Source organism: Neofelis nebulosa, chromosome 8 (genome assembly GCF_028018385.1).
Source record: "Neofelis nebulosa isolate mNeoNeb1 chromosome 8, mNeoNeb1.pri, whole genome shotgun sequence".
NCBI lineage: Eukaryota > Metazoa > Chordata > Mammalia > Carnivora > Felidae > Neofelis > Neofelis nebulosa.
In genome coordinates, this window is record NC_080789.1 from 10,489,929 (window position 1) to 10,517,877 (window position 27,949).

At 59.6% G+C, this 27,949-nt stretch overlaps 1 protein-coding gene across 4 annotated transcripts; it reads right to left on the minus strand.

Moving 5' to 3' along the window:
* Positions 1 to 599: 599 nt before the first annotated feature.
* MICALL1 (MICAL like 1) lies at positions 600 to 26,287 on the minus strand. Of its 4 annotated transcripts, XM_058741324.1 has the most exons (17): positions 26,027 to 26,287; positions 21,634 to 21,682; positions 21,011 to 21,152; positions 16,649 to 16,737; positions 15,210 to 15,352; positions 13,238 to 13,683; positions 12,556 to 12,613; positions 11,260 to 11,654; positions 9,413 to 9,831; positions 7,224 to 7,358; positions 6,475 to 6,601; positions 6,245 to 6,335; positions 6,002 to 6,075; positions 3,224 to 3,338; positions 2,977 to 3,023; positions 1,968 to 2,026; positions 600 to 828 (listed from the first exon to the last, which is right to left on the minus strand). In XM_058741324.1, the coding sequence occupies exons 1-17, from the start codon at positions 26,170 to 26,172 to the stop codon at positions 823 to 825; spliced, it is 2,541 nt and encodes an 846-aa protein (XP_058597307.1). In that variant the 5' UTR covers positions 26,173 to 26,287; the 3' UTR covers positions 600 to 822. The 4 variants fall into 4 exon arrangements, with proteins under 4 accessions (XP_058597307.1, XP_058597306.1, XP_058597305.1 ...); XM_058741323.1 differs by having other exon boundaries at positions 600 to 2,026; positions 9,419 to 9,831; XM_058741322.1 differs by having other exon boundaries at positions 600 to 2,026.
* Positions 26,288 to 27,949: the final 1,662 nt, after the last annotated feature.

The following is a 27,949-nucleotide window of genomic DNA, read 5'->3' on the forward strand; positions in this document are numbered from 1 at the left end:
GCCAGGACAAATTTGGCCACCCGTGACAATACAGCCTACCCTGGATTTAAATTCAGATTCGTTGCCAACGTTTACAACACACGCACACGCAATCTGGATTTCTAGCTTCTTTTGAGAAATGGAAGAGTCTGGCAACACTGGGCCCACGTTCCCACAAACTACAGTTGACTTAAGTAACGAAGAACTTCCCCCTTTAGCTGGGGGCATAGACACCCCAGTTCGCCCCAGTCCCCACCACCTGAGTCTCCAGACACCCAAACAGCCTGCCAGAGCCACTCCTCAGGTTATACCCCGCCTGGTCATGCGTGTGACCTGCCTGGCCCCTGAAAGCCTTTGTGGAGTTGGTGACCAGCTCCAGGTCAATAGGCACGTCTGGAAGGAGACCGCCAGGGGCTGTGCAGGTGCCGGAGCCACCTCTCCCAGCTGCAGAAGAGTCCTGCCCACTGGCAGGCACTGAGGACCAAGGCTCCCTGGCAGGGACGGCCCCACAGGTCCTGCCCAGGTGACCAGAGATGTCCAGCCACGGCATGCGGCGGACGCAGGGAAGTAGGCAGACCTGGCTAAGGGCAAAGCACCCAAGGCTCCAGGGCACCGGCAGCTGAGGTTGTCTCTGTTTATTGTTGGCGAGGAAAATCCTCGTGAGTTAATACAGTGCGTACTTTCCCCAGAGGTGTGCTGAGGGGGGTGCCCTGGAGCACCCCAGAGATAGCTTATAGCAACAGTGCTTTGACCGAGAGCTGCTGGACACATTCCCTGGGGAAAAGGCCATTGTCCCCATCGGCTCCTCCTCTCCCCTGGCCATCTCAGTGGGGTCAGTGGCCATCAGTCCTTCAGGGGAACAAGTTAGGAGAGAACGGACAACAGTCGAGTGTGAGTAGACAGACTGGTGACGGCCACACGCAGGAACAGGCCCACCATCCCCAGCCCTGGGGGAGGTGGGGGGAGGTCTAAGTAAGGGGTCAGACTACAATGTGTTAAGGAACCAGGATTAGCACCTCTGTGAAACATCCTCCCTCGGCTGATGATCAGGGACCGGAACTGCCACGGGGCCTGCCTCGCAGAGACCCTCATCCACCCGGCGTGGCCGCCCAGCCCCGTGGCTCCGGGGGGTGAGGTTTCCTATGGAACCAGGGGAAATGAGAGAGGCCCCTCCTAGAACTCTGAGGGACAGAGGGAGGGATTTGTCCATCAGGCCCGTTTGTGTCTGAGGACACAGTAATGAGCTCAAACCTAATTAGACTTCATAAATAGAGCTCCTGAGTGAGGAGAAACAGATTCAGGGCCACCTGCACTGGAAAGGAAAACGGGGACGCAGAGCCAGGGCTGGGGCAGGAAGAAGCCAGGGCCACCAAGCCCTGAGTGCTGGCCTGCCAACAGCAGCAGAGGCCTGAAGGCAGGAGACCCCGGCCGGAGGTCCGCCATGGGCGGACCACGCGGGCGGAAGGACCTCCAGGTCAGGACTGTGACAGCTAAGAATCCCATCTGGACACAGTACAGAAGGGAACAGGAGAGACCAAGGGGCTGCCCGTCACAGCAGGGGCTGGGTGGTGGGCAAGGCGGGTGTGCTGGGCCGTGGCCCCTCCCTGGATCCTGGACCTAGGACCCTGCTGGCTCCGTGGGTCAGTCCCAGCATCTGGAAGCACCAGAACCAGACTGGGCAGAGCTGAGCCACAGCTGCCTATGGCTCAGAGAAGGGGGAAGAAAACTCTTTGGCCCAGACCAGCAACAGGACCCTGAGGAGGGAGAGGCTGTCACCGAGAGGCCCCCTCCCCTTGCATCATCTTTCCTCAGGACTGATCCTGATGGGAAGCAGGGAGCCCCCCACCCCCCCGCCGCCCTCGAGTGGAGCACAGCCCAGGGGCTGAGCTAGGAGGGGTGAAAGTCCCAGCTGGCTGCCCTCGCTGTTAGCTCTTGTCCCCCGGGGACTTGCTCTTGGTATCACGCTTGTTCCCTAGCAGCTTCAGCACCTTCATGGTCTTGAACTTCCCCTTTTTCTTGCCCTCGGGTTCAGCCTCCCTCTGGAACTCTGCAGAAGAGAAAGGGGGAGTACGTCGGGAGAGGCCAGGGGCCGTGACGGAGGCCCAGCTCCGCCCCTCCACCTCATGTGGAACCTTGGGCAGGTCACTTCACCTTTCTGGGCCTACAGGATGGGGTTTCTGGCAAGGATCCGGAAATAAACGAATGTGAAAACAGTCTGGAACTCTGAAGCGTGGCCAAGATTTATCATGAAAAGGCCCGACCCCTAGGCTGGTGCTCAGCTCTGTGGGTTACAACGCAAACACGGACAGAGCTGGAAGGAACCTCAGAAATCATCTGCCTATAGACAACGAGAATGTGGGCCTTTGAAATGAACTAACACCAACAGAGCTCTTTGTAGTTGCCAGGCCCGGGGCTAAGTGCTTTATTTACATGCATTATCTGAATAGCTCTCCCGTGAAGGGGTGCCCCTATCACCCCCAATCTGCAGACAAGGAGGGGGAGGCCTACAGGGCTGAAACGGCTGGGGCTCCAAGTCACCCAGCTAGTAAGTTCCAGATCTGGGACTGGAACCCAAGCAGCCTGACTAGAGTCCAGACCCAACCACAAAGCCCCAGAATGAGTCACTGGTGGAACCAAGATTAAACCCAGGTCTCCTGACTCCGCGGCCAGTGCCCTTTCCACCATTCCGGGCACCGTCTCATCTCTGGTAGGCACTGGTGTGTGAGGCCGCCAACTCCTCCAAGATCAGCTCCAGATGTCAAGGAGGAATGCCTGGCTTCAGGCAGCCACCCTAGGAAAGTGCCCCTTGCCCACCACAGCCCTCCCTGTAGCCCCCCACTCCCAGCCCAGGCCATAGCCCTTCTCGCCACACACGGCCCTCCCGGCAAGAGAGACGCTGGGAGTCTGCACACGCCGTCCCTGTAGCATCCGCTCCGACCCTCTGTCCAACCTGCCCGCCAACCGTTCTGGGGAACCAGAGCCCCAGGAGGGCCTCACCTTTCCTCCTGATCATGGCTTCCAACATCTTGTCTTCCTCTTCCTCCCTGAAACGAGAAAGGGAAGCCGAGGGTCGCACAGGAGGAAGGCCCGGATATTCTCAGTCCCTTCCAGCCTCTGAGTCCCTCCGACAGGGTTGAGCAAGGGTGCGCTGGGATCACTGGCAGTGAGGACAGGGCTGGCCCGGCCTGCTCCGGACCCCTCCGGCAAGGAACCCCAGGGGGTAGCCCTTCCCCAGCCACGTCACCTCTGCCGGTCCTCATCCAGGCAGTTGACGATGGCGTTGCGCTGCTCGATGAGGGTCACGAGCTCCTGCATCAGCACCTTCTCTCGGCCCCGGTCCTCCTCTGTCCAGTCCTTTTCTGCCCAGGGAGAAAGGTCGGGGGCATGAGTCGGGGGAAACCCGCCTGCCTTCCCAGGAAGCCAGGAACCAATGCGTAAGTGCTGAGGTGGCTGCGGGCTGCCCCCATGCTGGATCCTATGAGGACAGAAAGGAGGGGCCCAGCCGGGTGGGGATGACAAGTTCTGGGGGAAACGAAGGTGGTTCTGGCAGAGACAAAGCATACCAGGATGCCTACCAAAAAACCTTTCGAGGGGGCTCCAGGAGGGCAAGTACAACACACGTTCTGAGAACAGAGACCAGCTCTTGCCGAAGCATTCCTGCTTCTGTTCCACAAATGTTCACTAGGTGGTTTCTTAGAAGAGCCAGGATGCAGGCTGGGCCTGCTAAGAGTCTCCAAAGGTGGGCTGGCCAGAGTGGGGCCGGGGGGTGGGGGTGGGGGGGCAGACAACAGGGGACTCCTAGGTCCTTGCACAGTAGAAGCAGTGTGTGGCAGTGTGTGGACCCAAGTGGCACATCGGGACCTTAACACAATGCCATGAAGGAGGGCAGATTAGAGGGGACAGGAACTTAGGGGCGGGGAGCCCAGCCAGGAGGTGTCCCTGAGGTCTCACGTACCTACTGCCCCACCAGCCTCCTCCCAAGAACCCGAGCCATCCCACAGGACCACCCAGGGGCCCACCTGTGCCTTTTTACCTCTCATCCAGCCCATAGCTTCCCAGGGGAAGGGTGCCCACACTTAGCCTTCCCTCCACGACACCTGGCACCACAGGCCTCCCTGTCTCGAAAGAAACATCCTGAGGCCCCCTAGTCCTGTCCCAATGTCCTAACACCTCATCTGGCCAAAGCTCAGGAGCAGGTGGCCCAGCACAGTTCTGGGGACAGCACGGGCTTCTGAGTCACGGCCCAAATCAAATCTTACTCTGACGCTTCCCAAACCTTGGGCCCAGGGGGGTTATGTCCCTAACCTACATGTGGGGAAACTGAGGCTCAGGGAAGTTAAGTCCTTGACCAGTATCACACAGCAAGGGGAGAGCCAGGATTGGAGCCCAGGGAACCTGACACCCCCAAGCCACAGCCCTTTTGGTGTTTTGTGGGTCCCTACCTCATCTGGGGCCTTATAAACCAAAGGCAACATCTCTGCAAAGGCAACATCTGGGACAGGATGACAAGCCCAGGACGTGCTGCCATCACACAGAAGGCTGGAGAAGCAACACAATATGCCCAGGCCCAGGTTGGCCTGGGGGTGCAGGTGCTGCGCCCACCCCAGCCACAGAATGTCACTGTGGCTCCCTCTGCATGGTGGGAGGGGGCGGGGATGGGGGCCGTGCCCCAGCCTCCAGGAGATTTGGGAATGACTCACAGATAGCAGGGGAGTGGCTTCCAGAGACACTCCTGCCTTGGGTCTCACCCAGCCCCCCAAGTTCCTCAGTCAGTGGAGAGGCAGGGCCACTGTCCCAGCAGACAGGAAGGGCTGTGTGTCCAGGAACAGGCCAGGGTCAGAGACCTGGATTAGAAGCCCAGCCCCCCCACCAGTGGGCAAGACTCTCAACCTCCAGCTTTCCATTGCCTCATCTGTGAAATGGGAACAGTGAGGTCCACTGCCTGGACCAAGAAGTGGTCAAGAGCCCTGATACCTCTGATCTCTCTGCCTAGCTGTGGCTCAACTACACATCATGGCCAAAGACCCCAACTCGGCCACATATAATAACCATCAACCATCAGCCCCTCAGAGGGCACGGAGTGTTTCCCTACCCACTGTCTCCTGGTCCCAGGAATATCCTACGAGGTGGGTACCTTTATCCTGTCTTACACTTGAAGCTACTAAGACTCAGAGAGACTAAGAAACCTGCCTAACCAGCGCCCTCCCCCCACACCCCCCATCCTCTGCTTTCAGCATGTTTTTTTAAATTTTTTTAAATGTTTATATTTGAGAGAGAGAGAGAGAAAGCGCACAGGCAGAGAAGGGACAGAGAGTTGGAGATGGAATCCGAAGCAGGCTCCAAGCTCTGAGCTGTCAGCCCAGAGCCCGATACGGGGCTCGAACCCATGAGCCGTGAGATCATGACCTGAGCCCAAGTGGGACTGCTCCCAGCCTGTTAGTGGCAGAACACAGGACCATGTGACTCCACACACACCCGATCCCTCCCGCTGCCCTTCCACCCTTCTAGGCCCTTCCTGCCTCTCCCAGAGCCACTCCCAGGGTCCCGCTGAGCCACACTGTGCAGGGGACCCACCTTCCCTCCCACCGCTGGTGCAATCTTGCCATGCTCTAGCCTGATGGCCAGGCATCTGCTGTCACCCACTCACCTGGGGCAGCCCCAGGCCCTGGAGCCTGAAGGCCCTCCCCAGTGGGTGCCGCTCTACCCACAAGTTCCAGGAGAGGGAGCAGCCCAAACAGGCCAGCCTGCTCCCAGGCCTGGTGCTGCCTGAGAGCCTTGTCACCCCTGATGCCACATGAGTCCACAACCCCACACCGGCCATGCCGTTCCCTGTCCTGCCATCGCTCGAGCCCGTGTACCACCTGTTACGTGACCCAGACGACACCCCCCGGCGCTCTCCTCCTCTGGCCCTGCTCCCGGTGTCCGCCTATCCCCAGTCTGGAGGGTCAGCACCCAGCCCACTCCTAAATGTCGCCAGGCCCCCCCGGGCGGGTGCCAGAGGAGCACGTGTCCCCATACCCACCGGGCTTGTTGAGAAGGCACCGCAGCTCGTACTCCACATCCGCCTGGCGCTGCTCTAGGTTCTGCTGCTTGAAACTAGAAGGCAGGAACAATGACTGTTAACCCTGCCCCTTGCATGGCTGCCCTGCCCTGTGCTGTCAGCGACGAGGGAACATAGGGAAGATTCTCCGTTGTAAACTCTGCGGATTCTGGGGACCGGAGCAGGGGGCCAAGTGGGGGGGGGGGGGGGGCGGGGGGGACTCACACATAGATGAGCTCAGACTCCCGCCGCACAAGCAGATGTTTCTCATGGATGAGCTTGAACCAGTCCACCAGCATGTCGTCCTCACGGCCCTCTGGAAGCCAGATGCCCACTGAGGCCAGGGCTGGCGGCGCTTCCAGCCCCCGAAGAAGCCATCGGGGCTTGCCCCCAGGGAGAGAGCCTCCCGTCACCCCTAAGTCCCACCCGCCAGGCCCTCCCAGCAGCCCCCGCACCATGTACTCCGCCACGAAGCTTCTCCTCCAGCAGGACCCCACGGTGTTCCAGGGCATCCAGCTGGCGCTCAATAGTGTCCATCTCTCCGTGGATGTCCTCCTCGGGGATGTACTGGTCAGCCTGGACCTGCCCGACAATGCCCCGGTGACCTGAAGGACAGCCCATTCCTCCCACCTGCCCGCTTCCAGGAGCTTTAGCCACTTCTGGCCAGCGTTGGCCACCACAGACTCGGGCCCTAGGCTGTGTGCCACCCCCCAGCGTGGCCAGGTACAGGATCCCGGTGCAGGGAAGGGTGGCTGTGGGGACAGCCACAGCCCCTTGATGCCCCTGGCCCTAGCCAGCGCCAACAGGCACACCCAGAGGGAGGCACAACTTCCTGCCTCTCGTGGCAACCCTCCCCCCACTTCTCTGCCCCTCCAGAAATGATACCACAATGTGAGAGAGTGACCCTAGTGGACAGATAAACTCGAGAACGCTCTAATCTGTTTAACGACAAGTATATCATGTGAGTGCTTTGATCCTTGAACTATTATTAGTAACAAGTTAAATGCATCACTCATTGCGCCCGGTTGAGAACAGCTGGTCTGCTCAAAATCCCCCTGGCTGCAAGCTAAACCTCCCGACCAGGCCACCCTCGGGCATCCGAGGGCAGCTGCCCAGACAGGCAGCCTCTGAGAGAGCCCCAGGGGATGCCTGAGGCGGCCAAGGGAGGGGGTCCCCAGGGCTCAGGCAGCCGAGTGGCTGGTACCTTGCGCTTGATGAGTGGGAAGCCGTGTCCTGGGGCAGGTGGCCTGGCTGGCTTGGATCCCTTGGTGGCCTTCTTTGTGGTTGGGGATGCTGTGGGTGATGCCTTCCGGTTAAAGGGATTCTCCTTGCAGGAAGACTAAAGGCGGGAGAATGGCAGAGGATAAGTCTGGGGAAGAGGCAGTAAGACAAGCCCTGCCCCCCTCTGCCGCCCCCTGCTGTAGCCTGATCACTATGGGACTATGGGACCATGGCCTGGAGCCTGGGAGGAGGCAGCCCGGGCAGAGAGAGATTCCCAGCATTCAGTCTCAGATGCACTGAGGCATTCAACAAACATTTCCACTTCCAAGCACCTGCCACACGTAGTTGCTGCCCTGGATGCCTTTCTACACTCTTGTTCTCACAACCTCTCTGCGAAATGGGTATTGGAAGGCCGATTTTATAGCGGAGGACGCTCAAGTTCAGAGAGGTTAATTAATTGGCTCAAGGTCATGCACTTCCCAAGGGCCCAAGCTAGGGCCAGGACAGCTGTCGAGCACCGGGGCAGTGGTCAGGACATGAAGTGTAGGGCCAGACAGCTCACTCAGGCCTCACAACCACCCTTTTCTAACAGGCACTCGGGCTCAGAGAGGTAAACGAAGCTCCTTGCCCAGCACCGCCCGGCCAGGAAGTGTGAAAGCAGAGATCCCACCTTCCACCTGGCCAGTAGATGGAGGAAAAGAGTGGCTTCCTCCCTGTCCAGGAAAGACCCCTACCCTCTCTCTGCTGCACCCCCCTCCACGTATCCACAGCCCTGCATCTGTCTGACCCTCTGCGGAGACCCCTGCCCCCTCCGAGGCCAGCACAGCCAGGCCGCCCCAGCACTGGGACAGGGCCTCGCCTGCCAATACGAGCGACGCCAGCGTCTTCCAACTGCTCTCCCCAGCTCATCGGAAACAGAGGGGTCATCGTGGGCCCCACGGAAAGGTCTCACTTGAGGCCTGCAGTGCTCCCAGGAGTGTTTACCCAACTTTCTCCACGCAGCTCAGGGAGGCTGGAGGGAGCCCTGCTCCTCTCACTTGTGCCAGCCCAGGGATTCGTTTGGACTGGCAGTTGCCAGTCTAAAGCAGGGAAAGTACCAGGGCCTGAGTCCAGGCATGGCAAGGAGACAGGGTTTGGTTCCCACAGGGCAGCGCCCGCAGGGGCCCAGCAGGACCAAACAGCCCGAGGCCCCCAAGCTCCTCAGGGTTCTCAGCCTTTCAGCACCAACTGTCAAGCCAACCTTACACACACCCCAGGATGGGAAGAAGACGTTTAAAAGGAGCTGCCTGAAGGGGGAGGTGTCCAAAGTTGACCTCTTCCCCTACCTGCCCCTCCTAAGGAACCCTGGGCCTCCCCAGAGCAGTCCGAGGCCCACAGAAGGGGCAGGGCCTTCTCAAGGTCACACAGCAGGCGGGTGGCAGAGCTGGCTAGGACACCGTTGCCCAGGCCGGGGCAGGTTAAATTGTCTGGACCGAAAGCTCAGCCCTCTCCCCCGACTTATCCTCTGTCAGGTCCATCAGACCATGACTACGGCCACCACCCCCCACCCCCATGAGCTGTCCTGCCACCCTGCCCCCGGGGGCTGCACGAGCCTTGGGCCCCAGCGGGCTACAGAGAGTGCGCAGATGTGGACCATCAGAACCTGGTGGCCCAAAAGGACTGTGGCTACAAGAGAGGTGCCCTCAGGAACTAGACGCCTAGAGGAAGTGTCCTGATCCCTAATGACCCCCTGGTCCTTGGCACGGGACTGAGAAACAGTTACACAAACAGGCACGAAGGTCACCTGGAAAACGAGCCCCCTGCCCACTCTACCCCCAAGAGGAGACAGAGCCTGGGGTGAGCCAGGGAGGGGGCCTCTGGCAGAAGCAGGGCCTCAGAGAATGGAGAGGTGGACGGAAGGATGCGAAGACAGACGGTGGCTGGGTGAAGGGGTCCCGATGGGACAACTACACGGGACAGGCAAGTAGCCAGGGGCCTGGACGCATCACTACATGAAGGGCCAGGCATGGGGACAGGGGAACGGATGCACGGGTGGACGGGTGGATGAATCCGTGCCTCCGCAAATACAGTCGTGAATGGGCCGAGGGACACATCCGGGTCAGTAAATAAGTCAGACCACTGGACAGATCCATCGGACAGGACAGCAGCTCTTAGCAGGCGGGGAGAACTCACCTTTACCTGGAGCTGCGGGGATGAGGTTCCAGGAGAAGGCACGGGGCTCTTGTCTCCAACCAGTAAGAGAGGCGTGGGGGCAGCGCCACCGCAGGGCTTGGCTGGCTGGGGGCCCGGGCTGCCCCTAGTGTTGGGAGCGAGGCCAGGGCTGGCTTGGGGTATCCGGTCTGTGCTGGGCTGCACCAGTTCCCCAGAGGAGGAGAGGGAGGAGGAGTTGGCGAAGAGGCTGGCAGAGGTCGCGGGGGTGCCAGGGGCGTGGACTGCAGGCTCTGAGGAGCTCTTGGGCACGACCGGTGGCTCCAGAAGCTCCCCAGGCGGGGTCTGGCTGGGGCCCTCGGAGGACAGGCTCTCCACGCTGAGGGCTGGCGACGGGGTAGCCGAGGGAGGCTCCGAGTGTGAGAGGCGGGAGGTGTGGAGAGCTGGGCAAACAAACGAGCACGTGAGCACCACACGAGGAGGTACAGCCTCACCTCACGCCCCCCACTCTCCACAGGGCTGGGGGTGGCCCTGGAAACCCAAGTCCTCCCGCGTCCAGTCGAGGCCGGGGCCCAGAGAACAGCAACGTGCTAGGACCCAGGTCAGGAGGGGCCAAATCATCCGCGTTCATCCCCCACACTCTGGGATGCGCTGTGCCACCTCATGGCACACCTGTCGTCCCGGGTTTCCACATTGTTCCCCGCTTCCTCGTGCACATGGCGGCTGCCTCTACTTCCCCGCCCACGTCCGATCTGACCCAAGGCAAAGCCCAATGGAAGGGGCAGATCTGCCAGAGGAGGGGAGGGCAGACGGAATCAAGGCTGGCCTCTCCTCTGCCTCGACCAGCAGGAGAGGGAAGGAGCCCGCAGCCCTCGCAGCGGCCGGCCCTGGCCAGGCACCGCCCCGTGTCGTGCTAGTCCTCACGTGGATGATGGACACCGTGCTTCGAAGTACCACCATCTGTGCTTTCCAGACGAGGCCACAGACCCAGAGAGAAGGCACTTGCCCGGGAAGGGCTGGGATTGACACAGCTATGTGGGACTCAGCACTCATCCCGCCCGAAGCATCCGGAAGCTGCCAGCCACCCTTAATTCCAGGGTCCCAGGGCTCCAGCAGGGGCCGGAGCAGGGAACCGAGCACGTGCTCTCAGTCCCACCGTCTAAGGGGCTCCCGCTGAGGTCCTGAGGGCCACCCCCCAGCCGCGGTGGAAGGTGACCAGGCCCAAGGCCTGAGAAAGCCCGCAAGACGGTGAGCGACAAAAACCACGACGTGCCTGGACGCGAGAGGGCGCAATGGGCGGAGGGGGCACAGCGCCCTGGGGCCGGCCCGCCACCTCCATCTCCCAGACGGGGAGACTGAAGACGGACACAGGGAAGGAACTGCTCAAGGTCATTACGCATGTGCCACACACAGCCAGGTCAGAGTCCCAGGTGCCCGGCAACTGGAGGGTGGTGACCAGACAGGCAGACTCAAGCCAACCCCTGCCGCACGCTCTCCGTGAGCCGGGCTGCGCTGAACCCCTGGCTGGGGCGCACATATAACCCTCACGACACCTCACCTGCGGGCGCACTACGAAGGGTTAGGAGTACAGAGTCTGGAGCCTCCTGCCTGACACATCCTGTCTCTGCTGCTTACGTGCTATGAGGCCTTGGGTAAATCACTTACCCTCTCTGTGCCCCAGCTCCCTCACCTGCAGAATGGGAGTGTGACCACCCACCTCACCGGTTTGCTCTCGAATTAAATGAGAGGACACACGTGGCCCCTGGCCCGGCGGGGATCCCACCGCACCACACACCCTTCCCCAGCCCTGGGCTGACCCAGGCAGCCGAGCCCCGAGTTTTGTCCGGGGGGCTCCCAGAGATGGCACTCACCGTGTGGGGAGGCGCTGGGCGCTCGGGGGGCAGGGCGCTTCTTTGTCTTGGGGCTGCTGGTGGGGGTGATGCCATACCAGGGGTGCAGGGACTTGGGTGTGGACTCCGAGTGGGCCAGGGCGGGGCCTGTGGCCAGGCCGGGTGCAGCTGAGGACACCTCCTGCTCCTCCTCCTCCTCCTCCTCCTCCTCCTCGAAGGGGTTGTAGGGCTTGGGCTCCAGGCCAGCTGTCACCTGAGTCTGCTGGGTCACCTCCGCCACGCCTCCGTTCTCCACCCGCCTGCTGTCCCGGCTTGGAGGTCCGGGGCTGCTGCTCGGGGGGAGGGGGGCTGGCTTCTTCTTTGGCTCTGCCTGCACCAGTGTGATCCATGGGGGATCCTTCCTGGGGGCTGGTGTCCTGGACGGAGGTGGGGAAGAGGCAGAAACCATTAGGGGGCGGGGGGACAGCAGCCTCCTCTCTCTTGACAGTTCCTTCCAAGGAGGTAGATGAGAGACCGCACCCTTCTCTCCCAGCCCAGGGGGGGCCAGTCTGGGTCCAAGGCCGAAATGCACTGTTACAGTCACACGTCGGCTGGGCCCCTTAAGGCCCAGAGAGCGTAAACCTTCACATCACACAGCCTCCATGAGCCCAGCCCAGGAAAGGACCCACAGCGGCTCTCTGCATGAGGCTGAGAAAGTCACCCAGCCTCTCTCCACAGTCGCCCACCTATGAAAGGGGGACAACAGTCTTCACTTCACAAGGTTATTGTAAGGATCCAATGGGCAGAGTGCCTTGTATACAGCAAGCGCTCACTGGGTGCACTCCCATTTCAGCTGGGGCCCACCCTCTCCCTCACAGACCACACAGGGGAAGCACAGCTCCAAAGAACAGTTGGAAATAGATGCCCGCACACAGGACGCAGGGTCCCGGGGTGGAGGGCCTGAGCCAGGGACAGAGCTGAGCTTTTCTGGGTCTTTCTGTACTCAGCTGCCAATTCTCACAACAGCTCTCTGAGTGAGGCCTCGCTCTCCCACGTTCACAGGGCAGCAGAGGCTTGGAGAGGTAAAGGGGCCCCAGGGGCACTGTCTCCATCAGACTACTGCCCCAAAGTGGGGACCCCGGGGGGAGCCTCAGGGAAGGAGAGGCGGGCACAGCCCTCCTACCCCACCCAGAGTGAGCCTTGCGCGTCCTCGGGAGCGTGTGCTGGTGAGTCATGTGCCCACGGGAGGCCTCGCCCCCCCCCCCCCAGGCCCCAGGAACACCCCCATTCCCACCACCAGGGCCTCCGATGCAGGAAAGCCTCTCAGAGCCAGCGTACCTCTCAGACAGCTTGGGGGTCCCTCTCGGCTTGGGGACGGGGGGTTCGTGCAGCCTTCCTAGATGGGAAAGGAGAGTGAGACAGGCCTCCACGGGCGGCTGTGGGCAAGGCGGCAGAGTCGGGCACTGGGGAACCTGGGGCGCCCTCCCTTTCTACCTGGCAGATCTGGGACTCCAGGTAGCCATGGAGACCTCACCTGCAACCTTGCACCTCCAAGGCCCGGCACTCAGGGACATTAGATAAGCACCAAAGGTGACAGGTAAAGAATGGTCATAGGGGCCAGGCCAGGGTACCCGGAAACCCCATCTGCATTTCAGCTGAGAAGGGGGAACCCGAGTGGCCCGCGGACACGTCCCCAGTGCGGACAGGAAACACTGCCTCAACTCAGGCCCAGCATCACCTTCTCCTCAAAGCTCTCCCTGACCCCCAAGTGGCCTCCATGCAACCCACAACAGCCCCCCCTCCCCCATCGTGACAGGCTCCCACATTCTCCGGAAACCCCTCCGTCTGTGCCCATCTCCCCCTTGACACTGGCAGTGCCTCGAAGGCACAGATCGGCCTCAGCAGGACATCCGGCCCCAGGGCCCAGCTCAGGTCTCCACGAGTGCTCCCAGTGCACACGCACAGTCAAACCCCAGACACACCCCTGCAAGCACCCGGCCCCCCCTGAACCCTCGCTCACCATTTACTAAGCCGCTGCCACCACCCGGCTCCCCCAGGGCCTCATGCTGCAGACTGGACCGGGGCCGGGGCGTGGGGGGCGTCGGGGCCGTGTTCTCAGATGCCTTCCTCGGGGCAGGCGTGGGGCGGCCGGCCGGAGAGCTGCCCAGCTCCTGCGGTTTGCTTGGAACCCGGGGCTTGGTGGGGATCTGGGGCCGGGCCTCGGGGCCGGCCTTGGGCACATCCACCTCAGCCCCGACAGGTGCACCAGGGCCGGGGCCGCCTCCGTCCACATCCTCGGCTCCTTCTGCAAGTTGCTGCTGCTTCGGCTGCAGAGGCGGCCCGGCCTTGGTCCCCGACCGCCCACCCGGGCCCAGCCTGGCACAGTGCTCCGCACACACGAAGGTGCCTTCCTCGGGCCCACTTCGGTAAGCTCCAGGGAGCAGCGTGCTGGAGCACCGCCGACACCTGCCGGGGAGAAGGTGGGGTGGGCACGTCGACTTAGCCGGGCACCCAGCCCGGGACCCCGGCCACTCCTCCCCCAGTAGCCAAGGCCGTTCCCTCCCTCCCCTCCTCCCACCTGCCAGCCTGGATTCTGTCTCAATACGCTGGGCTTCCAGGCAACGTGGGTTTTGTTGCCGGTGTTGTTTTATGAAATACGACGCATCAGAGTGTATCGCACAAGCGAGACTATATTGTTTTAGGGAACTCTAATGCCAGTTGCGCAACTGTTTACACAGGTTTTTATTCAGGCACGTGTCAGAACTCTCAGTGTCAAACGTGTTTTCCACTGGAAGACACTGTGAAAAGTCTTTAAAACACCGCGCTCGTGGCCAAAGGTGATTGTGCTGGTGTAACGATGGGCCTGCTTGAGACTTTTCCCTCGTGACACCTCAGTTCTGCCATCAGGCCCCTGGGGTTCCAGGCCCGGCCATCATGAGACCACACACACGCACGCGCACACACACACACACACACACACACACACACAGACTCACATAGACACAAACTCACCCAGAGTCAAATGCATGTTGTGTAACTCAGTCACTGGCCTCTCGACTATTTTCTAATTGCTTTTTCGCAACATATAAAATGTTTTCCCGGGGCGACTGGTGGCTCAGTCAGTTAAGTTATCTGACTTTGGCTCCGGTCATGATCTCGCAGTTCATGGGTTCGAGCCCCGCACTGGGCTCTGTGCTGACAGCTCGGAGCCTGGAACCTGCTTCGGATTCTGTGTCTCCCTCTCTCTCTACCCCTCTCACACTCGTACTCTGTCTCTGTCTCTCAAAAATAAATAAAACACTAAATAAATACAAATTGGGGCACCTGGGTGGCTCAGTCGGTTAAGGCTCAGATCATGATCTCACGGTTTGTGAGCTCAAGCCCCACACTGGGCTCTGTGCTGACACCTCAGAGCCTGGAGCCTGCTTCGGATTCTGTGTCTCCCTCTCTCTCTCTCTCTCTCTCTGCCCCTCCCCTGTCTACACTCTGTCTCTCTCTCTCTCTCTCTTTCTCTCAAAAAATAAATAAGCATTAAAAAAATTAAGAATAAATAAACTGTTCTTCTACGTTTTCTAAGTTATCTGTCTTTTCCTTGTCTCTTATTCCATTTTCTTTAAACTTGACTTCCCCTGGGAGCCACACATTGAAAACAAGTCGTGATTTTTTAAAAATCCTTTCTGTTTTTCTCAAGGGCGTTTAAGGCAGCTCCTGAATTGTCAGGAGGTCGTTAGCCTCAGAGAGCTTTGGCGCTGGAGGCAGAACCCCTGAGCTCAGCTCCTTCTCTAACTCCGTGCCGGAGCGAGGCTTTTCCCCTCCCTAAGCCTTAGTGTGCTCATCGGTAAAATGGGGATAAGGAAGATGTTCTGGCACGAAGAGCCCCACAATGTGCCTGGCCCCATGAGGTGCTGAATCCATGGAATCTCCCTCCCTGGAAATGGGGTGCTGGGGGGGGAGTGAAGCCCACTGCCCCCCAGGCTCCCCCCGCCACTCACCGGAAGCAGTGCCTGTGGTATAGTTTGCCTTCAGCCAAGTAACGCTGCACCAAATGCACGTGCTGCTGGCAGGCTGCGCATGTGCTGCTGGGGGTCCGGTGGGCGCCCTGCTCTGACAGACTGCCGGAGGAGAGCTCCTCACCCTGCAGGGACAGGGTGGGCACATGGGGGGGGGGGGGGGGGGTAGAGGTGTGGTCACCAGTCACCCCGTTTAAGAAAAGCCCCCTTCCGGGGCGCCGGGGGGGCTCAGCCGGTTGAGCGTCCACCTTCGGCCCAGGTCATGATCTCACGGTTCGTGGGTTCAAACCCCGCGTCGGGCTCTGGGCTGACAGCTCAGAGCCTGGAGCCTGCTTCGGATTCTGTCTCTCTCTCTCTCTCTCTCTCTCTCTCTCTCTGCACCTCCCCTGCTTGCACTATGTCTCTTTCTCTCTCTCTCTCTCAAAAAAAATTTTTTTAAAGAATAGTCCCCTCCCCTCCAAAAGCCACTGCCCCCCCCCCCCACGTCCGCATCAGCTTTGCAGTAGTAATGTACTTCATCAGAGCCCCGGAGGAGCAGAGGGAGACAGTCACCACTTTGCAGATGAGGAAACTGAAGCCCCGAGAGGGGGAGAGACTGGCTCAAGGTCACCGGGTCAGAATGGAAACAAAACTCCTGACTTCCGGTTTCTGGGGCCCTCCCGGCCAGAAAGACGGCTCCTGGCTGTATTACCCCTTCCTCTCTCTCATCCCTGCAGGTTGGCCCCTGACGGGTGACTGTCCTTGTAGGCCCACCTCGTCTGCCTTCTCTGCCTCCCCTCCTGGGGCTGCAGATGTAAATCCGGGTTTCTCCGCTTCCAAGCACTGTGACCTTGAGGTTGCTTCTCATACCCTCTGTGCCTTGGGTTCCCTCCTGCAGACGGAATCCTAGAACCCCTGACTGTCTCAGCCCCAGCTCACCGGGCTGCACCAGCTCCCCGTCCCTCAGGAGCCCCTCCAGCAAGGGGAAGCTGGGAAGGGGGAAAAGCCCTTTGCACACCGGGAAGTGCTATCCACATTTGAAGTGTGGCTCCTCTAAACATCTGGGAGCAGGGGACCGGCCTTGGACAGGTGACGAAACCTCTCGGAGCCTCAGTTTTCTCAACACATAATACCGACGTCCCAGAGGTGTGGAGAGGATACGATGCAATCATGCTGGGAAGCTAAAACCCTGTCTCAACAGGAATCTGGGGAGTATTTGCTCTATGATAACGTGTAAATCCTGCCAGCGCCACGAGGGCAAAGTCAGTGTTGCAGACTGTCCTATGCCCCCTTCCCAGGCCTGGCAGCTCCTGATTCTACCCCAAGCCCTGGAGAAAGCACCCACCCTGGCCTATGAGGCTCTACGGCCAAAGCCAATGGGACAAGCCCCAAGAATGAACCCCACAGTGGCCCCAGCCCGCCCACCCCAGGCATCTGCCTACCTGAGCCCTGTCTCCTGGTTGTGCTGGAGTAGGTGCTCCGGACGGCGGGGAGGAGGGTGCCTGGGCCTTTCTAGGTGATGAGACACTAGCTGCCAAGAGACAGGAGGGAGACCCTGAGGCAGGTAGAGACCCTGAAGTCCTAGGAGGCCCCCACCTGGCCTACAACTTGAGCTCCACAGCTATCGCCTTTGGGCAGACCACCCAACACAGCTGGACCAGAGCAGGCCCCGACTTCACACTGGCCAGCGGACACCTCCTCTTCCGAGCCAAGGGCAAGGGCAAGCTAGTTAACCTCCCTGAGCCTCCACTAAGTGGGACAGTGACTCCTACCGCTCAGGGGCAGCGTAAACGCTAAGGCAACAGTAGGATCACAGATTCAGCAGCGCCCAGTATGTGGCAGGACCAGTGGCTTCCTTCCCACCGGGGGAAGGGGGTTGGAGGGAAGGAAAAGAGAGGAGCCACGTGGCATTGGTCTGAAGATTCAGGAAAATGGGCTGGTGTGGCCCAGAACCCTGCTTGCACTCCCTCAAGCAAAAAAAAAAAAGACGCCACCATACCCCACCAGCCCCCTCTGAGACTCCACCCCTTTATGATTTCAGCAAATATCCACTGAGCGCCTACTCTGTACTTCCTTGATTCAAATAAAAACCTGGGGCACCTGGGTGGCTCAGTGGGTTAAGCGTCTGACTCTTGATTTCAGCGCAGGTCACGATCTCAGGTTTGTGAGATCGAGCCCCATGTCGGGCTCTGTGCTGACAGCACAGACCCTAGTTGAGATTCTCTCTCTCTTTCCCTCTCTCTCTCTGCCCCTCTCCCTGCTCACGCTGTGCGCAAGCTCTCTCTCTCTCTCTCTCTCAAAATAAATAAATAAATAAACATGTAAAAATAAAATAAAATAAAATAAAATAAAATAAAATAAAATAAAATAAAATAAAAATCTAAAATTCAGAAAACCATACACCCCAACAAGTCAATTTTACGGTTTGATAATTTTCAGAATAAAACCCAAGTTCCTTACTGTAGTCTAAAATATCATTTGACAAACTTTATTTTTTTTTAAGAATTATTTTAAGTTTGTTTATTTATTTGGAGAGAGACAGAGAGGGAATCCCAAGCGGCCTCCACACCATCAACACAGAGCCTGACACGGGGCTCAAACTCACAAACTCTGAGGTCATGACCTGAGCTGAAATCAAGAGCCGCCCCGGCGCCACGGCCGTGGTGGTGTTTTTTAAGTACTCGCCACGTCCATCGTGGGGCTTGAACTGACAACCCTGAGATCCAGAGGCACATGTTCTACCTAATGAGCCAGCCAGGCGCCCCTGCATGTATCACATGTCATTAAGGGGAAGAATCGTTTCCTGAAACTTGGTTCAGTGACACACACATGCGTGAACTTGGACTGTGATGGGAACGTGTGTGATGAGTCACTGTCAGAGAGTCTGGAAGCGGGGCAGCCTAATCGAGGAGCACCCTCCATCATCCCCCTCTGTCCTCATCCCCTCTGTCCCGCCCACTCCCCGCTGAAGCACACAGGCCCCTGTGCTGCCCCTTGCCTGGAACATTCCTCCCCAGATCTTCAAATGCCCTCCTTCTTCTCTCTGCCCAACGCTCAGCTCAGATGCCAGCTCCTCAGGGAGACCCTCCGTGACCACTCGTCTAGGAGCCTCTTCATCCTCCCACTGGTTTTTACCCCAGTTCCGTGATTTGTCTCCTTCATCAGACTTCTTTGCAGTTAAACTACCTACTGTTAACCTGTGCTCTCTCTCCCTCCCTCCCGTTCTCGGCTCTCTCCCCAGCACCTGGCACACCCCCTAGGGGGCTCGGTAAATATTTGTTAAATGAGGGGCGCCTGGGTGGCTCAGTCGGTGAAGCATCCGAAGCATCCGACTTCGGCTCAGGTCACAGGTCACGATCTCGCGGTCCGTGAGTTCGAGCCCCGCGTCGGGCTCTGTGCTGACCGCTCAGAGCCCGGAGCCTGTTTCAGATTCTGTGTCTCCCTCTCTCTGACCCTCCCCCGTTCATGCTCTGTCTCTCTCTGTCTCAAAAATAAATAAACGTTAAAAAAAAATTTTGTTAAATGAATGATCAAGTGCCAGGTGTTGGGGCTACGTAGCCGTGAACCGGACAGAGATGGTCTGCAGGGGAAGAGGGAGGAGTGATCAAAATATTATGACCAGAGTCTGATGTGTTCACCACAGGGCAGGGAGCCATAAGAGCACCGGGGGGGTGGGGGGTGGGGGGTAAATCAGGGCAGGCTGCTTAGAGGAGGCAAAATGTGAAGATGGGAAGGTGGGTAGGAAAGAACATCGTGGGTGGGAAAAATGGAACAGAAGATGGCGTTTGGGGCTGGGGGATCACCACGAAGAAAGGCTTAGCAGAGAAGGGATGTGATGGACTCAAAACACAAAACAATACACTATGACTATGGCTGGGGCAGCGAGCGGCTCAAACTGAGCTACGGGAGAGACCCTCAGGGGCCCCACTAAGAAGGATGACCCTCACCCGTGCCACCCTGGGACTGCCCATTTCGCACAGCCACCGGGCTTCCTTCACTCACACTCTGGTTCCAGACCACGCCGTGGTTGCTGGAGGGCAGGGGTCAGCTGCCGTGCCCAGGGTCACTGGCACCACGGAGCCTGGTGCAGGGGGGAACATTCGGCACGGTGCTGTGGTGTCTTAGCCAGGGCCAGGTTCCAAAGCTACCCAGTCCAGCGAAAGTCAAGTCTAGTCAAAATCGCCCTTGAAATCCTTCCACTTGCCCAGGAAGTACAGTACAGGACCATCTGGGGAAGTCTGACAGCCAGCTTTGCCCCCAGGGTGGGGACACATTGCTGTTGCTTCCGTGGGCTGAACATCAGGTGGGATAAAAATGGTTTGCATTTAGGGGCCAAGTTGTATGAAAAGCACCAACTGTGCCTTTAGCAATAAGAACGGGGGTGATCCCACCCAGACGCAGCGAGGGGAGCTGGGCCCACCAGGGTCGCCCAGTGAGGACCCAAGAATACAGAGGGCACGAGCAACAGTATCGTGGAAGGCCCTTCCCCGCCCCTCCCACCTCACAGGGCCTCGGAAGGGTGGCCCTCCAGAAAAGAGCTCAGTTGAAAGAGATGAGGGTTTGGAAACAAGGGACCTTCCAGAAGGTAACACTGGATTGTAATTCTGGGTAAACAGGCTAAAACTCTAACCAACGAAATAAAGAAGTCACAGTATCAACCTTGAGTCCTAAATAAGGACCAGACAGGTTCACAGGTCCTCGCTCCTCACATCAATCCTAAGAGACGGGTGCTATTCTTATCCCCATCGCAAAGGAGAAACTGAGGCAGGCAGAGGGCCATGGTGGCCCACTGTCATCCAGAGAGTCAATGGCAAAGCTGAAGTTCTAAGTCCGTGCTCTTAATGCCCACCCTACTGCCTCTCACCAAGGACTCAATGCTCAGGAAATACTTTCATTTTGATTTCTACCAAAACAAACATAATGGTATCTGTTCAATTACACTATCGATCTCTATGGCTGGGTGGGTAACAGGTTATTTTCATCTTTATGCTCTTCTCTATGTTCTCCCTTTTCTATAGAAAGTATGTTTTACTCTTAGCAAGAAAAAAAAAATCTGTCTTTATAGAACACTTTTTTTTTTTTAAAGAGGTTGTCTGGGATGGTCCACATGGAGAGCGGAGGCAAGTCCCCCGGGGACCCAGCACAGGTGTCAGGACAGCTGGATTCTTGTCCAGCCATTCAGCTTTCCTGTTACGTGACTTTGAGCTCCTCGCTTCCCCTCTGGGCCCCTGGGCGCATTTCTTCTCAGCAGAAGGAGAGGCCCAGCTGTCCTCAAGGGCGGTTTCTGCAGGAGGATGCCCCGGGGCAGGGGGCTCAGCAGCCAGTAACCTCAGGGCAGAGAAGTACCCTGTAGCTCCCCCAAGTTCCCCAGCCCCACCCCCAGTTCCCCAGCCTCTCAGCGTTCAGACCTTGAAGGTCTCGCTGGCTGGGGAGGAAAAACCCCAGGGAAGTATCGGCAAACAGGAAGTGAGGGCGAGTGCCGGAGAGGTGAACTCACAGGCAGCGAATGAACTCGCCCTGCTTTGTCTCTCTACCTTCATTTTGTTCGGCGATTGGTTTGGGTGTTTTTTGCCCAGGAGACTTGTGAGCTGCACGAGGGCAGTGATCGTGAACGGCTGCACCCCCGGGGGCCCAGCGCGGTGCTGTTGTACTCGGTCCATATGTCAGTGCCTGAATGAATCATCTGGTGAATAAATGATGTGCTGCCTCCCCGGCTGCCCCTTTGAACGCTCAGAAAAACAGTCCTGCACATCCCCGGCCCCACCCCCAGGACCAGCCTCCCTGTAGGGCTGGTCCCCTCTCACCTTGGCCCGGGCTGGAGAAGTGGTTGTAATACTGGGACACGTAGGTCATGATGCTGAGGCAGTCAGGGACACTCATGGAGACCATGTCATTGGGGTCCAGGAGAGCAGGGATCCCCAGCTCTTTCTCGGCCACTTCAAAGGCCTGGGGTGAGGGCAGGTGTGGAGTGGGGGGTAGAGGGGAGGGTGCAAGGGTAGGAGTGGGGGCGGGGGTGGGGGAAGGCGGAGTGGTAAGGCAGTGGGGGGAGCGGGGGCAGGTGCACGAGTGGGTATGAAAGCAGCCACAACAGGAAGAGGAGGAGGAGGCAGGGTTAGTGGGTGGCCCTCAGCCTAGGCCCAGCTCCCCTCAGTGGGATGAAGGGTCCGAGACTATAGGCTCCCCTCTGGCCCCACATGATGGTCTGGAGGAGGACCGGCTGGTAATCCAGACACAGGGGGGCCAGAAGGAAGAAGGGGGCGGGGAGAGGAGCAGGCAGGGCCCCAGTGCAAAGCAGCTTCTCAGGGAGCTGGTCCAGGACCCCCTTGCCTCAGCTCCTGCCCTGCAACACCCCTGCCCACTCCCACCCCGCTCCACACGCCCACAGCCTCCACAAGCCCACAGAGCTTCCACCCGCTTGGGGACTCACCAAACGGTTGTTCTCGAAGACATTGTCCTTGGAAAGCGCATCAAAATCTCTGCAAAAGGTAAAGGGGAGGAGGAGCGTTGAGGAGGTGACTGGGGCAGGGGTATGGAGTCTGGAAGGAACAGTGGCCCCGACCTCATCCCACCCAGTGGGGGCCTCAGCAGGGTTGGGGGAGGGGTCTGTGGACAGTCAAGGAGGAAACCAAGGCAACGAGCACATGCTCACAAAGCCAGGTCTGCCAGGAGGGGGCAGAGGATGAGCTCATGGCCCCCTCCGGCATCCAAGCAGAGGCTGGAAATCACTCTGAAGGGGCGGGGCTCAAGTCCAAGCTTTCAAGTTTAAGATCCCTCCTCTCACTGTACCAGAAAGCCGAGTCCTGAGTCAGTGGCAAAGACAAAACTAAGGGGCGCCTGGGTGGCTCAGTCTGTTAAGCGTCTGACTCTTGATCTCCACTCAGGTCATGATCTCATGGCTCGTGAGATCGAGCCCCGAGTTGGGCTGTGGACTGACAGTGCTGTGCCTGCTTGAGATTCTCTCTCTCTCTCTCTCTCTCTCTCTCTCTCTCTCTCTCTCTCTCTCTCTCCCCCCCCCCCTCCCTTTCTCAAAACAAATAAGCTTTAAAAAAAAAAAAGACAACACTAAGACCAGGACTAATGTTTGTAATGACAGGAACAGCCACAGATGGCTGACCTGTGCCTAGTTCCTGTCTGGAATTTATTTTTGTAGCAACTCTATTTGGCAGGTATTTATCCCATTTTACGGTTGAGGACCCTGAGACCCAGAGAGGGGAAGCCACTCGGCCTCGAGAAGCCACATTTCTGGACTTTTCCTCTGCATATCACAAACCCAGAGAGGCCACACCAACTCGCACAGCCTTCCTGCGCGTCAGCCTCCCGGGTGCCCCCGCCAAAAGCCTTGCCCTTCTATGGATGAAAAGTGCCGCCTTGACTCTCCCAGACAGTGGGCCCAGAGGCCAGAGCAGGCAGCACCTCCTCCAAGGTCAGGGTCCCAGGCTCTGCTCTTCCGGGCCTGGCTGTGTGGCCTTGGGCAGGTCACCAGTCGTCTCGGCCTCCCTTTTCCCATCTGTATGTTGGGGGAGCTCTAAGACCACCTCCCAGGTTGGTGGGGAGGGTTAGGGTTGAGTCTGGGCGGGGTGAAGGGCGGGCCTCGGTGATACAAGGGAGCGGGAAGGCATGCCTTTCTCCTCCTGCCCCAGACAATGAACCGTGGGCAGAGGCAGGAAAGGGGAGCCTGAGAACCCCAGAGGGAGGTGCCCCAAGGCTGGGTGGACTAGGACAGGGGAGCTGACTACGTATGAGCCTCAGCCCTTTTGCCACATCTGGCCGGGTCGCTTCCCTCTCCCCCGACCCCAAAGCCGGGTGCCTAGGTCCTCTTGCTTTGCCACTGCCTGAGAGTCTGGCCATAAGCAAGCTATTTCACATCCCTAAACCTCAGCCTCTTGCTCTGTGACTAGGTGAGCAGTCGCCAGCCCAGCCCCAGCAAAGGCTTGTTCAGAGACCCAATGAGACAAAGGCAACTAGTCTTGGCAGTTTATTTCAGCCTCCCTGGCAGTGTTCCTAGAAGGCTGGGGTCACATTTTGTTCACCCTGTGCCCTCCATGCCCTGTGTCATTCCCGGTACTTCATAAGTGCTCGATAAATGTTCACTGAATGAATAAATTCCGGAAACAGTATGAAAATTATAAGGGCCCCTGAGATACTAATTTTTCCTCCAGCTTCTTCCCCCACCCCCATCTCTGTCCCTCATCAACATCTGGACTTTAGTAACACAGATATTCTCTAAGAGTTTTCAAAAACCCTGGGAAGTTCTATTTGGCTCTGGGGGAGACGAAGGACCGAAAAATGAAACCCACATGGTCTCTGTCCTCAAGGGACGGGGGCAGGGGTGGGGAACAATGAACCAGCCCCTTCAGGAGGGCAAACCCCACCCCCTAGTGGAGGCAGGGCCCACAGCTCCAAGAGCTTGAACCTTTCAGATGATTCTTGCCCTCGGCCCTTACCCTGCCCCTACTCTCATGGAGATCCTCCTTACGCCTCATGTGGCAGCTGGGCCTCAGTTTCTCTGCTGCGCAATGGGCTGGTAGCCCGGGCACTGGCCTGCTCTACAAATGAATGTTTAGACAGGATTCCGGATCTCTTCGCAGAAGGGGAGCTGCCCTCCCCTGCTTAAAACCCACAAAGCTAGGGGCGCCTGGGTGGCGCAGTCGGTTAAGCGTCCGACTTCAGCCAGGTCACGATCTCGCGGTCCGTGAGTTCGAGCCCCGCGTCAGGCTCTGGGCCGATGGCTCGGAGCCTGGAGCCTGTTTCCGATTCTGTGTCTCCCTCTCTCTCTGCCCCTCCCCCGTTCATGCTCTGTCTCTCTCTGTCCAAAAATAAATAAAAAAAAAAAAAAAAAAAAAAAAAAAACCCACAAAGCCCCCCGTGGCTCCATCCACCCTCCTGAGCCAGCAAGCCTGGCGCTCCGGGCCAGCTGTATCTCGGGTCCCCCCTGCCACGCGTTCCAGGTCCCAGCAGTGCTCCCTCCCCTGGTCTCTGCTCAGGTGGCCCCCTCTGGCTGGCACCTGCCATCACCTGGCTCCTGCCATCTCCGTCACCAGGCAGGGCCCAGCACAGAGTGGTGACTCTGTAACACTTGTTGAGTAAAGGAAGGAATAACACACCCTCATCACACAACTTACAATAACTACTGTTAATTGCACGCTCGTTGCCTCACACCAATCCTGTGACGTCGGTCCTATTATCAACCCCACTTTACAGACGAGGGAACTGATGCCCGGAGGGGGGGGGGGGGGTCTAGTGATTTACCCAAGGTCACACACTTAGAACACGTGGGAGCTGAACAAAACCCAACAGCCTGCACTTTGATACTGGTAAGCTCAGGCCCAACAAGCTTAGCCTGACTCTCAGATCCCTTCACACACTGGCCCTGTCCCCTGCCTCCCGCCTCGAGGCCCGCCCCCAGCCCAAACAGAAGATCCCGTGAGCCCTCTTTTCCAACACACGGGTCCAATGTGGGTGCCCCTCTCCTCCCTCCTTCCAAGCCCCACTCCTGAGCTCACCCACCCTGTGTCTGTGTTACTGCAGCTGTCACATGTCCCACGGCAGGCAGAAGCCCGTGTGCGTCTCCACCTCAACTGCTTCGCTTCCGCGTCCACGTCCCCCCAAACCCTCCGCTCCAGGGTCCAACACAGGGCCCCACGGCACACAGACGTTGTACCCCCCCGGTACAGAGTGAACCAAGCGCATCTGCACCATGGAATCCTTGTGGCATTCCTCTCCTCCCTTCTCTCCCTCATCAGAGCCCTCCCAGATGCTCCAGGGGGAGCACAGGTCGGCCGTGGAACAGACACGGAAAGACTGCAGAGCCTGCCTCGCTCGGGGAGCCCTGTCGGGGGCGCCGTCCACCAGAGAGGCAAGGACCTCTTGGTCTCAAGCTGCAGATGAGACAGGAAGCCCCAGAAGGGGCGGGCCCCAGCTTAATTTTCACTTGGTGTCTTATGAATGAGTGAATGAATGAATGGAAGAGGTTCCAGGGCCCAAGGCAGGACCAGCTGAGGTCAAAGCCCCAAGTTGCCAACTGCTCCGGGGGAGAGGGGGGGTCGGAATAAATTTTTCCATGAGAACCCCACTGGGCAGCTGGGGGTAAGAAGGGGCCGTTTCCCACCCTGGAGCAGCCCCGTGGTGGCTGTCAGACAGACCTTATGAGCCTTCACTCAGCCACCCTGCCCCACTGAGGACAGCAGGGCTGTGGGGCACACACTTGGGAGGCAGATGTGTGTCCTAACTGCGGTGGGAGGTAGGGGGTGTATATCCATCCGTCCAACCACTCTTAACGGGGGTCTCCTCTGTGCCCGGCTGGAGACAAGACGGCATGGGGGAACCACAGAAGTGAGCAAGGGGAACCCCTCACAGAGGGAACGGGCCTCAATGCCTCCCTCTCCGGGACGGAGGTGCTCAGTGCGCCTGTTGGAGAGCACTGTGGTGCGGGGAAAGGCCCAGGGTCCCCAAGGAGAGCTCGGTTCCCCTTCAGAGAGAGTCAAGGCCTACGGGGGCTCAGCGTCCCTTTGGCGGAAATCAGTGCCCTATGGGCGGGGTCGGTGCCCCTAGGCCACGGACCAGTATGGGGGACAGGTTCGGTGTCCCAGTGGGCGGGGCGGGGCCTCGTGGGGAAGGGGGGGGGGGCGCCCCCTGGGTGGCGGGTGCTCAGTGCCTCCAAAGTCTTTCGGGGCCGTCGGCAGGGTCGGCGTCTCGGTCTCCGGGGGGCGGCGCCTGCCACCGCCCGGGCTCCGCGTCACTGAGGGGGGCGGGGGTCCCCAGCTCGGGCCCGCGCCGCCCTACTCCCCGGCCCGCCCGCCTCCCCCCACCCCGGCACTCACAGCAGGTCGGGCCGGTGCCGGTGCAGGATGGCGCAGAAGGCCAGGCCGTCCCGGAAGGAGCTGCTCAGGTCGCGGATGTCCACGCCGCGGTAGCCCTCGCACTGGCGGCGGCACCAGGCCAGCAGCGCGCCCCGCGGCCCCGCCATGAGCTCCGGGCGCCGCCGGGATCAGGCTTCACCCCCGGGCCCCGCTCGGGCCGGTTTCCGGCGGCGGCTCCAGCTCCCGCTCCGGCGCCGCTCCGAGCTGCGGGCGGCGGGCGCAGGGCGGGGAGGAGGCGGGGCCGCGGCCTGGGTGTCCGCGCTCCGGCTCCGGCTCCGGCGCGGGGTGCCGGCTCGGCTCGCTGCTCCCTGCCCGGCCCTGCCCGGACCTGCCCGAGCAGCCGCCGCCCGCGTGGCCCGGCCCGGCCGGCCGCCGCCTACTCACCGCCGCCCGCCCCCCCTCGCTGTGGGCCGGGCGCGGGCGCGGGCGTCCCGCTGGCCTCGGTCCCCGCCCGCGGCCGCCGGGAGCGGGGGGCCTGGCGCCCCACCCAGCGGCGGCTCCGCCCCCAGACGCGCCCCCGCCCGCCCGAGGGCCCGACTGCCCACAGCCCCCCTCGGCTGCGCGGTCCCGGTCACCGCTTCCCCTCGGGAAGCCCTCAAGACAACTCCGGGACAGCCCCGTCACCTCCTGGAGACTCGCCCGGCCCACAATGACTTCTTCCATCCCACTACCTCCGCCACGATGCCCCCCTGGAATTCTCCTTTCTGCTCTCTTCCCACGCTTTGGCCTAAGGACCTGCAGATCCCCTACACTGATTCGCCTCAACCCGCTCAGCTCTCCTGGCCCGAAACTTTGCGCCGGCATTACCCCCACGTCAGGTCCGTCGGGTCGTTCCCCTGCTGGCTGCAAAGCGCCCCCCAGATGGCCACCAGCTTCCCCGACCCTGTCTCACCACTCCCAAACACCCCTGACCTCCACAGCCCTGTCTGCCACCGTCCCCTCCCCCCATTGCCTGCCCGGGAGCCTCCATGCCCCCCCCACCCCTCCTCCCACCACCACCCCCACCCCCACCCATCAGCCTAGGTGTCCACTCAGCGATGTTTTGAGCCTAGCCACGGGTCCTCCAGGGTTCTCTCCCCCTGTGTAGGCTCAGGGATCTCCTCCTCGCCAGCCCGGATTACAGTGGTGGCGGGTGGGGCCCCCGTGGGCCGGACCTGTGGGAAGCAGGCCCTTGTCAAGCCGGGCTCTGGGCCTCAGCCCCAAGCCATATTCTGCTCCCCTCTCCAAGACCCGGGTCAGGGACTCCTCCCCAGAGGCCCATCCAGACCTCAGATGAATCAGCCTCCCACTCAGCTGCCATGGTGGTGATGTCACCCTGACCAATGTAATAGTTAGCTGGGATGGGTCTGTCGCTCCACCTCCCAAGGGAAGGGGCAGGGTCTTAGTCACCTCTGCCACCCCTCAGTCCTTGGAGGTTGGAAAGAAGGGGACTTTGGGGGTCCTATCCACCCGGGCTTGGAATCCTGGCTTTCCCCCCACTCACTCGGCCCAGTGATGGGCCTCCCTGAACTTCAGTTTCCACATCTTAAAAACAGGGACAGGGGCACCTGGGTGGCTCAGTCCATTAAGCAGCGACTCTTGATTTCGCCTCAGGTCCTGAGCTCACAGTTGGTGAGTTTGAGCCCCGAGTCAGGCCATTCGCTGATAGCATGGAGCCTGCTTGGGATTCTCCCTCTCCCTCAAATAAAAAAACATTAAAAATTTTTTTAGGGGCTCCTGGGTGGCTCAGTCGGTTAAGCGGCCGACTTCGGCTCAGGTCACGATCTCGCGGTCCGTGAGTTCGAGCCCCGCGTCGGGCTCTGGGCTGATGGCTCAGAGCCTGGAGCCTGCTTCCGATTCTGTGTCTCCCTCTCTCTCTGCCCCTCCCCCATTCATGCTCTGTCT

Bases quoted from the DNA above. Each gene is read 5' to 3' on its own strand.
- MICALL1 (XM_058741322.1), bottom strand. From the start codon at position 26,172: ATGGCGGGGCCGCGGGGCGCGCTGCTGGCCTGGTGCCGCCGCCAGTGC. The intron at 21,153-21,633 runs GTGAGTCCCCAA...CCCTCACCCCAG, and splicing joins TCTTCGAGAACAACCGTTTG to GCCTTTGAAGTGGCCGAGAA. The intron at 6,076-6,244 runs GTGAGTCCCCCC...CCTGCCTTCTAG, and splicing joins GAGTCTGAGCTCATCTATGT to TTTCAAGCAGCAGAACCTAG.